General features: G+C 39.2%; 1 protein-coding gene across 10 annotated transcripts in view; it reads right to left on the bottom strand.

The window, feature by feature from the left end:
• Positions 1 to 14,916, bottom strand: part of NT5C3A (5'-nucleotidase, cytosolic IIIA) — a 78,554-nt gene that overhangs the window by 16,533 nt on the left and 47,105 nt on the right. For all 10 annotated transcript variants that reach the window (XM_034406920.3, XM_034408608.3, XM_034408526.3 and 7 more), the window contains 3 exons: positions 2,010 to 2,079; positions 1,512 to 1,558; positions 679 to 764 (listed from right to left, as the gene is read on the bottom strand). In XM_034406920.3, coding sequence (XP_034262811.1) covers positions 679 to 764; positions 1,512 to 1,558; positions 2,010 to 2,079 — 203 coding nt within the window. The remainder of the gene's footprint in view (positions 1 to 678; positions 765 to 1,511; positions 1,559 to 2,009; positions 2,080 to 14,916) is intronic.

Here is a 14,916-nt window from a genome sequence, read left to right as displayed (position 1 = left end):
ACTATATCAAATTGGGCCTTCCTTAGGGCTTTCTGTCCATTAGAAAAATAATATAAATAAACTTCTGAACCAACCAATCTTCGATATGTGTTTGACAATCTTTATATGGTACAATAATGACAGTTTAAGATAAAGCAGTCAAATGGACAATCAAAAATGATTAGCATTAATCATTAATCCAAAAAGAAAGGACAATAATCGAAAAAAGTCTGATTTCTAGCAGATGTTCTATCATTCCTTGTTATTGGGAATGTTGTCTGGGACTGATGAGATCTAAGGCTGAAATATATGGGGGGAAATTTATTCTACCCATTACATTTGGAAGGTTATTTTACTTCTCAATAACTGTATCTTACGCATTTATTTTTCCCAAACACTGTATGTGTAAAAATTATGTTGGATGGTATTATATATTTTCAAAATCAGTTTGAATATTGGAGGACACCAATGAAACTGTTACTTAAAGGATGCAAGAAAGAGCTAAGAGGCAATAACTTAAAGCAATAATTTGTCAAGCTTCTTGACAAACTTGTTTTAAGTGCACAAATGGTAGACTTAAAATACGTCATATATTTTATCAAGACACAATAAGTGGGTGCTCTTATCAACAACTGCTTAATTATTCAGTTGTAAACTTTAAACTTTTAACAGTAAACAAATCACTTTCCACAAACTCACCACTCAACCATATATGGATACTTCTCTTCCACTGTAAGACTAGGATCAATTTCAATAGCATAATATATTTCTTTTAGCTGGAATAACTAGAAAGAAAAACAGTTAGTTGCTATTTATCTCTGTAATATCCCATTTTTGTTCTAACTGCATAAACTAAACACAAAGAAGAGGGAGTCAAGCTATTCTCCAAAGCACCTGAGGGCAGGATGGAAACTGATCAAAGAGAGAAACAACGTAGAACTAAGGAGATATTTCCTGACAGTTAGAACAATTACTAATCAGTGGAACAATTTGCCTCCAGAAGTTGTGAATGTTCCAACATTGCAAGTTTTTAAGAAGAGATTGGACAAGCATTTGCATGAAATGTTATAGGGTTTCCTATCTGAGTGGGGTGGGGTGGGTGGGAGTGGGGTTGAATAGAAGATCTCCAAGGCCCCTTCTAACTCTGTTATTCTGTTCTGTTGCATTCTATTCTGCTTCCTTAGTTTTGATATATATTCCCAGTAGTTTAAATAAATACATTATATACAATATTCACTTAAGATAAACATCTTAAGTAATATGTATAAACATATAAAGGCACATACACACCAAAATCAACAAGTGGCCTTAACACAGAAGTATACTTAACACAGGGAGTCCTTGACTTACAATGACTATTGGGATTGGAATTTCTATTATTAAATGATGGTTACTGAATAAGTGTCCTAAATTGAGGATTTACCTATATTTCATGAAAATTCTACGCAAAGTACAAAATAAATAATACAACCTTTCATAACAGTAGGGATTGATAACGAATACAGTAAACAAACTTATCAGTTTTAAATTACCTTTATGCGACATTCCTCTGTAATGAGATTACAGTTGTCAATGATATCTGGAAAATGTTCAAAAAGGTTTGAGAAATGAGTATGTGCAAATCAAACAATGCAAAATTTTAATTTACCCATCTACCAGTAGAATATTTGTAACCCACTCAAAATAAGACAAATCCCCAACTTTAACATTACTATTGGTTAGTTATTTTTAAAATAATGGCAGCCTACATGAAATACCCAGATTTATGAAAAGAAATGTAGCTTTGACTACAATCTTTTCTCCAATGTCCTTATTAAAATGGCATCATTTATACTATAATCCACTACACGTAATCTAGAAGAATATAATGGTGATAAACAATAGTTAAAAATGTAACATATCACAACTAGACCAAATAATGCACTAGAAGGAAAATCCAAGATTTTTCCCTTCTATGTGTTTTCAGTCATAGCTTTTCTTGAGTTTTGTGAGAGAAATGAAATTTTTTACAAGCAATCTATAATACTCACTATGACATGTTGGGCATCTTTTGCCATTATGGGTAAACCTACTTAACGTCATATCAAAGTCTGTAATTATCTGTAAAGAGTATATAAAGAAATGTATCATGAATGTAAAATAAAACTGAATATTTAAAATGTAAAATTAAAAAGAAAAACCAGAGTTCTAGATACTAACAGGTTATACTCTCATTTAATTTTAAGTGCATTAAAGCTTTTGTTTCAGTTTTTAACTTGTCACATTTGGAGTTGTATTTGACCCATGATGAACTGGGATCGGCATTATCTATAGTTTCTCAAAATCATGAACTGGGATCCGCATTAACTATAGTTTCCTAAAACAGCAAACTTTTAAGGAAGCTGGTGTTTCAGAAAATCTTAATTAAGACTAATAGTTTAGAATTCAGATTTAATGCTGGGCTATGGTTAGTTAGTTAATTAGTCACTGAAGCAGTAGGTGTGAACTTAAATGGACTCCAGAGGATGGTAGAGGACAGGAAGGCCTGGAGGAACATTGTCCATGGGGTTGCGATGGGTCGGACACGACTTCGCAACTAACAACAACATGGTTAGTTGAAAAAAAGTTGCATTATGTATTATACCCAAAGATGCTTTTTCAAGAGGCAACTGGACTTTTTGGTTTTTCTTTAAAGACATTTCGCTTTTTTTTTAAAAAAAAAATTTATTTATTTTTATTTTATCTTATACATCCAACAAACATTAAATCTATAGCGGTCTACATCACAACACGAGAAGGAAATAAACTTGTCCCATTACATATATAGGATAACGTACAAAAGTCTATTACAAATACCAATTGACATGCTTATATTTATAGCTCGATTTGACATCCAATTATACCATTGACTCCAAGATATATAGTAATCTGTGTCCCCCCTGTCCTTTCAGTAACATAGTAAGCCGATCTAATTTCGCACAATTCATTATTTTCTGAATTACTACTTGTTTGGGTGGGCTAACACCCATCTTCCAGTATTGGGCCCATGCCAATCTTGTAGCTGTTGTTATATGCAGCAGCAGGTACCATGCCGTTCTATTAACATTTTCGGGTCTTATCCCTAATAAAAATACCTCAGGACGCAATTGTATATGCTGCTCCAACATTTTATTGAGCCCCTTCAGAATATTCTTCCAAAATTTCATTGCCTCTCGGCGCACCATTGGTGGAAATATGTGCCTTCTTTAACGCCACATTTCCAACAGACTGAGGGTATTCCAGGGAACATTTTTGCGAGTCTGGCCGTGGTAAATGCCATCGATATGCCATTATATATATATATATATTCTTTATATCCTATTGACTGGGTTAATTTCATATTCTTAGTCCAAATTTTGCTCTACTCTCAGGCTCTATTGAATAACCTAGATTCTTCTCCCAGGCATGAACTGAATTCTTCGCACCTTCCTCACCTACCTCCATAGCCATAAAGAATTTATAACATTTAGATATCACCTTTCCATCCACCCCCAATAATATTCTATCCAAAATCTGCACCTCTCAACTAATCCCAAGTCTCTGTCTATCTCTCATATCTTACTGCTAATTTGCATGTATGTCCACCAATCTAGGTTCACTCCTTGTTCCTGAAGTAACAATTTAGTTTTTAACTTCCCATTCGTATCTAATATTTCTTTGTAAGTCAATTTTTTCTCCGGATTATACAGACTCGGATAAATCACAGCTTCCACAGGTGAAACCCAGAGTGGTACCTTATTATAATATGTTTTCCTAATTTCCATCCAACTCTCAATCAGGACTTCTCGCACGTGATGTTTCGTAAAATATGCTGGGGGTTTGCCTCTCCCCCACCATAGGTGGGCATGCCACCCCTGTTGGAGATCATGACCTCTGATTGCTAACAGACGTCTCCTTTGTAGTGTAATCCACTCACGGATCCAAACCAAAACCGCCGAATTATAGTAATTCTTCCAATTTGGGATCCCCAAACCTCCTTGTTCTTTCAGTTTCTGCACTGTTTTCAACTTAATTCGAGGCTTCTTGCCCTGCCAAATAAATCTATTTGTAGCCCTGTCCAGGTTCTGAAAAAAGGTTTTATCTAGTCTAACTGGGGCCGTTTGAAAGAGAAATGTTTCGGATAAGCTTTTATTAACAAAGTAAAACTAACAAACAACCCTTATAAAGCGTCTTCAAAGGCAACACCCAGGAACCGGAAACACCTCATAGAGGCACATAGAGATATAGATTAAAAGCAACACGATCCCATAACATCTCCCCTTTTCTAATAACAGCAACACTTTCTACAAATTGAGTCTATCAGGGGGGCGTGAGCATCTACCACTCCGAGTAATGACCGGCTCTCTTACACCTGACTCTCTTCGCTCGCCATTTTCTGAAGCCTTGGATGTTTGGCTATCACCAGACGCACCAACTTGCTCAGGACTGTCATCAACGTCAGACGAGCATTCATTATTATCCTTAAGTAGGTTTGGCTTGGCAACTGGCTCTGACCCACCCACTGGATATGAGGAGTCTGGTTGCTCAGCCACATGCAAGTCTGGGTGCTCAGCCACATGCAAGTCCACACGATTCCGCCAATATCGGGTTCCTCCAACCTCCACCAAATAGGAGCAAGGTGCCACTTGTTGTAAACAGGTACCCCTTTCCCAACGGCCAGTCCGATCTCCAGGCAGTGGTCTCATCCGAATTCGTTCTCCCACCTTTAACTCTGGCAAGTCTCTTGCAGATCTATCATATTTGGCCTTCGCCACTTGCCTCCTCTGCCGTAGCCTTTCCGGGACCCCTTGTATCACCACGGGCTCAAGCAACTTATTTGCCACGGGTAAGGACGTCTTTAATCTCCATGACATTAATCTTTGTGCTGGGCTACTGTCCATACCTTCAGCTGGAGTATTCCTCCAATGTAAAATAGCCTTCCACGGATCGCTACATTCGCCATGTGCTTTCCTACATAAGTTCTTAGCAATCTTTACAGCTGATTTGGTTTTTCCATTCGCTTGCGGATAACGTGGCGATGAATTAATATGATCAAACTCCCACTCAGCAGCAAATTTCTTGAATTGCAGGCTTACAAATTGAGGACCATTATCTGTAATCACTACATTTGGTTGCCCGTAATGTGCAAACTGAGACTTACATCTCTTGATGGTGGTCTCTGCTGAAAGGTCTGGAAGAAGGTCAATTTTCCAATAATCCGAATAATGGTCCACTATTATCAAGTGCTCTTTCCCTGCATAATTAAACAAGTCCATACTAATGATCTGCCAGGGTCGGGATGGTATCTCGTGTGACATCATAGTTTCTTTCTGTTGCCGATATGCATATTCATTATAGATGGTACAATTACTGACAAAATCCTCAATTTCGCCTCGCATATTCAGCCAGTACAATGTGTCACGGGCTTGTCTATAGCATGCCTCCCCACCAATAAGGCTTGAATGGATGCGCAATAACATCTCCGGTCTCAATAACTTTGGCACTATAACTCTTGGACCCTTATACAGAATGCCATCTTGTATAACGATCTCATCTCTGAAGGACAATCATGGGAACTACCTCTTTCACATCTGGCCACCCACTCAGCACGATATTCTTTAGTGTCTGTAGGGCCACGTCAGCGTCCGTATGTTGCCTCAACTGCTGTAACCGCTGATTTGTAACATTAAGATAATCTGCTTGGTTAATTTCAGAAAAACATATTTGTTCCTGTCGCAGCCAACAAACCGTCTGATATTCATGTTCTCCTCCTGTAGCTGTCTGATCTACTGTGGATCTACTCAGAGTATCGCTGATATACATTTCCCATCCTGGCTTAAAAACGACATCAAGATTATAATGCTGTAAACTGAGCATCATGCTTTGCAAGCGCTTCGGGGCACACAGAAGAGGCTTTTTGAATATAATTATTAACGGTTTGTGATCAGTTTCAACTGTAATTATATCTCTACCATAAAGGTAATAATGGAAACGCTGGCAAGCAAATACGAAACTTGAACATTGTTTCTCGATCTGAGCATAGTTTAACTCTGCTGGCGAAAGCGCTCTGGACGCGTATGCAACTGGCTGACCTTCTTGTAACAGACAGCATCCCAGACCATTCTTATTTGAGTCGCTTTGAATCGTAACCATCTTTGTGACATCATATATTTTAATACTGGAGCAGTAGTAGCCAAGCGTTTTATCTCTTGCACTACCTGGTCATGTTTAGGGAGCCAGTGCCAAACTGTGTCTTTATCCAACAGACGTCTCAATGGCTGGCACACCTCAGATAAATGTGGCAAGAATTTTGCTAGATATGTAACAAAGCCAATAAATCTCTGCACTGCTTTAGCATCAGTAGGTGGTGGCATGTTCACAATAGTTCTGATCTTGTCTGGGTCCGCTTTTAACCCTTGTGATGTTAAAATATGTCCATGAAAGCGGACTTCTCGCACCTTAAACTGCAGCTTCTTTATACTGAGCCTCAGCTTCACCTGCTTACACCGCTCCAATAGTGTCATCAATTTCCCGTCATGATCATGCTCCGCTTCATCATCAGCGTTGCCACACCCAACTATAAGGATATCATCAGCTATAGGCTCAATTCCGCTGAGGCCATTCAATAATTCCTGGTGCTTCCTTTGATAGATCTCTGGTGCTACGGATACACCAAAGGGCAGTGTAAGCCACCTCTTTCTGCCCCAAGGAGTCCAAAACATAGTCACATAACTGCTCTCTTTGTCCAGTTTACACTGTAGGAAGGCATCCCTGGCATCAACAAGTGTAAAAACCCGTGCCTTAGGCAGCTTGTGCAAAACATCCTCTAACGTTGGCATTGGGTAATGCGATCGTTTCAAAGCCATATTCAAAAACTTGGGATCGATGCAAATTCGGATCTTTTCCAACTTCCTAATCACCACCATATTACTTTTTTTATTTTTTTTATTTTTTTAATTTGATTTATATGCTGTCCTTCTCCGGAGACTCAGGGCGGCTTACAATGCGTTAAGCAATAGCCTTCATACTTTTGTATATTTTATACAAAGTTAGCTTATTGCCCCCACAAACTGGGTCCTCATTTCACCTACCTTAGAAAGGATGGAAGGCTGAGTCAATCTTGAGCCTTGGAGAGATTCGAACCAGCAGTAATTGCAGGCAGCTGTGTTAATAACAGGGTGCTTAGACCACTGTACCATCAAGGCTCTTAGACCACTGTACTATCAAGGCTCTTATCCATTCGGTTGGCTCGGCTACTGAAACAATATGTCCCTCTGCTTCATATTTATCCAACTGTGCTTTAACCTGTGCCTTAATGGCTATAGGGACATTGCGCGGGGCACTTTGTACTGGAGGGACAGCGGGATCAAGTTGAAAGTGAACCTCTCTTGGAATGGATGCAATAGGGACCTCAAACACCTCCCTATAAACTTGGAGGACTTGATGCTTTATCAATGGTCTCCCCAAGGCTTTGGAAGAATAGGTTTCAACATTATGCAACTCCCTTGGAATGGTAAATCGCATCAGTCCCAAATGCTCACACGTTGAGCCTGACAGTAACGGCTTTTGATCTACATCCACAATTTCAAATTCCAATTTGTGAGTAACCCCACATACGTTACACTCTGTATAAAATAAGCCTAGTGACTCCATCAGTTCCCCCGAATATAACTTTAATGTGGCACTACTAGGCTGAAGGGGTGTCTCAGGTGCCAATTTCCTTTTATCCTTTAGGCTCATCACATCGCATGTTGCCCCCGAGTCCAACTGACAAGATTGAGTTATATCATTAAATTGAAGATTAACAAACCATTTTTTGCCTTTTGAATGTACTGCACCAATGCATTCTTTCGTATAGATCGCATCTGTGGTAAACAGTGATACATCCTCTAAATCCGGCATTTGCTTGACCATATGCAACTTCCTTGCTGCCAGACACACCCCAGCAAAATGGTTCAGCCTCCCACACACCCTACAGATTTTACCATATGCTGGACACCGATCTTTCCCACATACATGCACATTGTCACAGTATTTACACGGTGTGTGGTTGTCTGCTGACAAATTGCGAGGCTTCTGTTTAAACTGCTGCTGTTGCTGACGATTCCTCACATTTGGCTGGTGCCTGGAAGCTACATTAACACAGTTGGTCTGTTTATCTCGCTCCAACGCCATCAGCCGTTTATCTGTAAGTTCAGTAGTCCAACATATTTCTATGGCTAATTGCAAAGTTAAACCATGTTCCCTTAATAAACGGCGGCGTGTACTTTCCTTGGCAACACCCAAAACTATTTTGTCTCGGATGAATTCGTCTCTCAGGGAACCGTAATCACAGCTTGCTGTTCTTTCCTTTAAGCATGTTACAAAGGTGTCTATCATCTCCCTTTCTTCCTGCGTGCAGCTGCCAAAAAGATATCTTTCATATATAACATTCTTATGCAGTCTGAAGAAAGCTTCCAAAGCATCCAAAATAGCCTTAGTATCAGTCCTCTGCTCTTCTGTAAGAGTTAAACTATGCTTATAAACATGAAGACATTCTGCACCCATCGATCTTCTTAATGTGGCAGCTTGTACTGCTGCCGGCTTATCATTTAAGCCTGTTGCCAAAGAGTAATCTTCAAACTCTGCCCTAAAGTTTTCCCAATTAGTGCTAGAGTCCTCACTTACTTGCATGGGTTGCAGCAGTGGTATATTATCTGCCATGGTGCTATATTTCTTACTTCAAACGCTCCACTTTCAGGACCGAACCACTTCTGACACCATGTTTCGGATAAGCTTTTATTAACAAAGTAAAACTAACAAACAACGCTTATAAAGCGTCTTCAAAGGCAACACCCAGGAACCGGAAACACCTCATAGAGGCACATAGAGATAAAGATTAAAAGCAACACGACCCCATAACAAGAAATACCATTCTGGGCACTAGGTGGGTCTTAATTAAGGCTATCCATCCCATTAATGACAATTGTATCTTGCCCCATTTCTCCAAATCTTTGTCTAGTTGCTCAGTTAATTTTAGATAGTTATCAGCCTTTATTGAGGAGCATCTATCATACAGCCAAATCCCTAAATATTTGACTTTACAAACTACCTGGAGGCCCAAAGTGTTTTGTAATTCTAATTTTTGTATTTCTGTCATGTTTTTAACTGTAATATTTGTTTTTTTCTATTTATTTGTAATCCAGCCACCTCACCAAATTTCTGTATTATGTCAATAAGTCGCCCTCCAGAGGTTAATGACTCTTCCAGAATAAAGACTAGGTCGTCCACAAATGCCTGGACCTTGTATTCTTGTTCTCTGATCTTCAATCCTCTTATACTCACCTCTTGTCTTATTGACCTAAGTAAAGGTTCTAGCGTGAATATAAACAGCAATGGGGAGAGTGGGCAGCCTTGTCTCGATCCCTTCGCTATCGTCACCTCCTCCGACTCTTCTCCATTGACTAAAATCTTGGTCTTCTGTTGACTATAAATTGCCTGGATTGCATTTATGAAATGATCGCCAGCCTCCATATATTTCAATTGTGATATAAGATAATTCCAACTGACCCTATCGAAGGCTTTCTGGGCATCCAAAAAGAGCAACGCTGCCTGCTTTTCAGGGTGAGCCTTGCATCCATTATGATCCGTACATTATCTTTCAACTGTCTGGCCGGTAGAAAACCATTTTGATCTATATGGATGAATTCACTAAGGTATCTCTTAAAACTAGCTGCCATTACAGCTGCAAAAATTTTATAGTTGGCGTTTAAAAGTGAGATGGCTTATAGTTATGTATCAGAGTGTGGTTCCCCCCTTCCTTTGATATTGAAGAAATATAGGCCTTTAGCCATGATTTGGGAGCCTTAGATTCCATCAATACCATATTAAAAATTTCTTTCATATATTTTATGTATAGATCTGTAAAAGTTTTATAAATCTCTGCAGGCAGGCCATCAGTACCAGGTGTTTTACCGGCCTTCTGCCTCTTGATCGCAATCTCTATCTCTCCTTCTGTAATCTCCTTATTCAACAGGTCCTTGACTGAATCTGGAAATTTGGGAAAATCCAAATTTTCCAAGTATACCTTAATTTTCTCATCTGGCATTTGCTCGCTAGCATAAAGTTGCGAGAAGAATTCCTGTGCAATCCCTTTTTTCCATACATTATCTACCCATATGACTGTCGTCTTGTCCTGTAATTGGTCTATCCGCCTACTTTCCCTTTCCTTCTTTAGTTTATAAATAAGCCATCGGCCCGCCCTATTAGCATGTTCAAAATGGTGCTCTCTGGCCATTCTAAGATTATGTGCTATATCCTCCTGGTCTAGTAATATGAGTTGATGTTTACTTGCATCTACTGCTTCCTTAGCTTTAGCATCTAGTGGGTTAATCTGTAAATTCCTCTCTGCAGTCTGCAACTTCGCAGTCCAGGTTTCCCTCTCCTTAAGTTTCTGTCTTTTCTTCCCCGCTATATATTTAATCGCTAACTCTCTCATATAGGCTTTCGCCATATCCCACAAAATCTGTATTGTGGCTTCCTTATTGTTGACCCTAAAGAAGATTTCCATTTCTCTCTTTACCATTTGTTGAAATTCCCGTCTCCGTTAAAATACTTGCTCTCAACATCCATCTCTTATTTCTTTTGATTGTGTCCCTCTTCTGTCTAACCAATAATGGACTATGGTCTGCCCAGGTATTAGGTTTTATCTCTGTCGCTACAGTTCTGGTCTTTAAATCTGTAGTTGCCCACATCATATCCAGCCTCGACCAAGATTTATGCCTGGGAGAGAAGAAGGTATATTGATTTGTCTGAGGGTGAAGCGCTCGCCTTATATCCGTAAGACCCAACTCATCTCTCATATCTGCACATACTTTTGGAAGAATTCTCCTATTATCTCTCTTTTGACTGTTCCCTGGTAAATAATCCAAATCCCTGTCGATTACTGCATTAAAATCACTTAGTATAGCTATATGGTCATATTGCAAATCAATAAGTTTTTGATATACCTTTTGATAGAAATCAGACTGTCCATTATTTGGGGCGTATATTCCCACCAAGAGGACCTGTAACCGGCCTATATGTATCTCCAACATTGGAGTCCTTCCCTCATCATCCATATAAATTAATTTAGGTTCCAGGCAACTCTTAACATAAAAGACCACACCTCTTTGTTTCTCGTCAGCTAACGTAGCATACAGTTTACCAAGTTCAGGACATTGCAAAACACAATATGCACTTCCTGGAGACATATAACATCTATTTTCAGTTTTAGTAAATTCTTGAAAACCCGCTTTCTCTTCACCTGTGCATTCAAACCATTTATATTTAATGAGAACAAACATATTTCCTCCCCCATCTTTACTTACCTGCGTTCTTTGCTCTAGTTGTCTGTCTGGTTACCTGTTGGTTGCTCTCTTCTTCTCTTTCCCTTACTCCTACCGCTCCTTTCTCCTCCTGCCCTCTTTCCTGACCCTTACTATCTACCACATCTTCACTTTCCCTTTCTCCTTCCCTTTCCCAATTTGTAAATTCACTTTCAAGAAACTCATCAGCTTTCTGCGGGGTTTCAAGACGTACTCTCTTCCCCTGCCATGTCACCAAGAGCCCATCTGGAAGTAGCCACTTATATCTCACATCGTATTTTCATAGTTGTGTTGTCAGCGCTTGGTAGTTTCGTCTTCGATCTTGCACCTTCTTCGGCACCTGTCTCAAAACGGTGACCTGTTTGCCAGCATACTTTATCCTTCGATCTCTGGTATACTTCCTCCTGTAACAATCTCTGACTAAATTTTACGGACTTCCCTCGGGAGGTTCTGTCTCCTTGTAAATGATGTAAAAATACGGAAACATTAGTCAATACCACTGTGGACCATTTGCGTGTCTTTCTGCAGTATCCCTGCCACCATCTCAACCATCTTATCTTCCAAGTTTTCTTCTGGCTCCTCCCTAATATTCTGAAATCTCAGGATGTGGGCAGACTTCTCCATCTCAAGCAGAACTATATCATCTTCAAGCTGCTTATTAACCAGTAGCTGTGGCACCTCACGCCTCTCTATCACCGCCTCAGCCTTCTCCACCTTTGTAGCTACCTCCTGGATCTGGCCCTCGTGCTTTTCCATTGTCACACACACATCATTCAATCTCTCAGAGATTTGTTTCACCTCCCCTCGCATGCCTCCCATCTCCTGTTTCAATTCAGCCAGGTCCTTCGCTGTGGCCTCCTGGTTTTTTGTCATAGTTTCCTGTATAGCATATAATAAATTTTGAATTCCTTGAAGCGTAGAAGTCTTTTCGGCCACAGCTACCGCCTCTAGAGATTTATGCGGAGTAGGAAGAGTCGTAATTGGAGCCATAAATGCTGTTGATATCGGAAACTTCTTTCCAGTCTTAGTTGAGGAGCTAGACATTTCTGCTAAACAGAGGAACCTTTTCCAAAGTAGCATATAACTAAGATGAACCCAAAGGTGCTAGTTGTTGCTCTACCCTATCCCAATAATTGATCAATATTCTAGTCTGTTAGCGAGTTACTTTGCTATTTAGTCAGTTATCTACCTTACTCCCTATCCCCCCTTCAGTACTCTCAAATAATTAATAGTTAAATAAGTTAATTATCTAATTATTGTTCTAGAATTAATCAGTACTCTAATCAAATCAATTAGTAATAATATTAATTCTCACCACTACATTTAACTCCTAATTTTCCAAAACAAATATACCCCAACAAATTACTTATAATTTCAATCAGTCCATTAATAAGATGATCTAAGAATTATTAGAGATAGCAAAGCCATTCGTGGCAAGGGATTTCGAAGAAGGAAGCACTATTCGGCTATAGTATTACAGTTCTCCCGTCGTACAGGTATCAAGTATAATTCTCCATAGCAATCACGTTAAAATGTCTTAGTCACCACCGAGTCCACCTCCAAGTCAGGGGAAAGGTTGATAGGAGTAGCTCTTCCAACACTTACCACCTAATTGTCAAATTGCTTTTAAAAAGTGCAGCAGTAATAAAGTAGGGGGTAGAGTCTACAAGGCTCCAGTTACAGCCAAAATTAAGAGGTAACAGCGTCCATCTGACCCGACAGGCCACTCGGCACCCGATCTCTCCGATCTTCCAATATTGCCTCCAAGTTACTCACGAAACCAATCTGCCGCTTCCAGCCAAAAATCAGCCTTGCGCCCCCCCGAATCTTCAGTGTTAATCCTGAGGGGACAATCCGTTCCTTTCTCGCAATCCAGTCTATTTATTTCACCGCCAGTGCTGCTTCCGCTCCATTCCCCCCAAAGTGCTCTGTCATGGCAATGGGGCCTCTGCCCTCTCTGCAGGGCCCTTTTCTCTCTCACCGGAGATCAGGATCGTCTTTCACTTTGTCGGGAGTTCGCATTACTCCAGGCAAGCCTGGACCTTCATCCTTCTTTGCCAATCGCTCCACGATCAGCAACGGCTCCTTTAACCACTCGGCAAAGAGAAATAAAAGTTTCATGGCTCCCTACCATTCCACTCGCCTATGACGTCATGCCGGAAACCTCGACATTTCGCTTCGTATCCAAAAATCTTCTTCAGCTCTGAAGAATCCAAGAAGCTTCTTCAGCTTCTTCAGAGCTGAAGAAGCTTCTTGGATGAGAAGTGAAACATCTTCAAAGAAAAACAAGAATGTCCAGTTGCCTCTTGAAAAAGCACCTTTGGGACAATCATGACTTGGATGTCTGAGAATCTCCATAGACATTTAGCGATTATGTATTATAGTAAATTTTAGCAAATATTACAATAACATTTTAGCAAATTAAGGATCTGCACAGAATATCCAAGGAAGAGCTTTGGGATTCCTTTGATATGATCTTGCATGACCTGAAGATTGTCCAGTCTGATTCACTGCTTGGTATGAAGCTGTTTTCTTATGATTTATTTTGGAGGATTTATTTAACGGAAAGCAATGTTATATGGAAATGTTAAATAATCTTGTTTGTTCATATTTTGGAATATTGTTTTTTAGCAATTCTTGAGGCGAGGGAGTGACTATTTGGGCATCAATTAGGCTTTTCTAAAACTCTAAAAGTGCCTTTTCCTTCCACTATATAAAGATCTGTAAATGTTTTTTTTTTTTTAAATTAAGAATATGGTCTAATCACACCTAGATTAATAAACCAGTGTTTAAATCTAATAATTGTTTTACCAATAAGTATGGCCTTATCCTTATATTTGGAACATTGCCAATTTTTTTTAAAAAGAAACATTTTCAATAAGAAAAAGAGAAGAAATATAGAATTCTTTTGTTTCTATCAAAAAAATTGAGATGAATTTTGTAGGTAAATTAAGTTGTAAGAGGATTTGAAATAAATCAAATTTTATAAGCATATATATTTTAGTAGTCTATATGTTATTCCGAGAGCCAAGTTAGTGGTTAAGGCTCCATTCTAGAAACTATTTTAAAAATATACTCCCTTAAAAATCTGACTTTTAACAATACCCGTATCTTTGTTACTTTCAAAGATAGTGTGATAAAATACAAAGCAATGACAACTCTACAAGAGCACCCAGTGCTGAGATCAAGGGAGAACAAAAGACTATTACAATGTCACAATGGAAATTATGCTTTTTAACACTGGCATGAAACTTTGCAATGCATGTTTGAAAGAGTGGACTTTGTACTGTTAAATCACAGCACAATTTATATTTTTGGAATCATCATGGCTAGCTGTAGATGATTCTGCCAGCCTGTGATCAACATCCTATGTTAGGACTTTTAATTGCAAAACTGAAAGGTCTGTAAGAAATCATAACCCCTTTAAAGTTACTTTTAATACTATAGTATTCCTGTTTCTAGACAGGACCCAACTCTGTCAGTCATTCATAAAGTTATTAAGCAGAATGCCTTTAGTGATTGGGGAAAGTTATCATCTTAGTCTCCCGAATTGTGAATGAATTATGGTTGCTCCTTGTGTTTGGGATATTATTGA

Source organism: Pantherophis guttatus, chromosome 4 (assembly GCF_059756535.1).
Source record: "Pantherophis guttatus breed Tessera chromosome 4, ASM5975653v1, whole genome shotgun sequence".
Classification (NCBI taxonomy): Eukaryota; Metazoa; Chordata; class Lepidosauria; order Squamata; family Colubridae; genus Pantherophis; species Pantherophis guttatus.
This window is presented reverse-complemented; position numbering and strand designations above follow the sequence as displayed.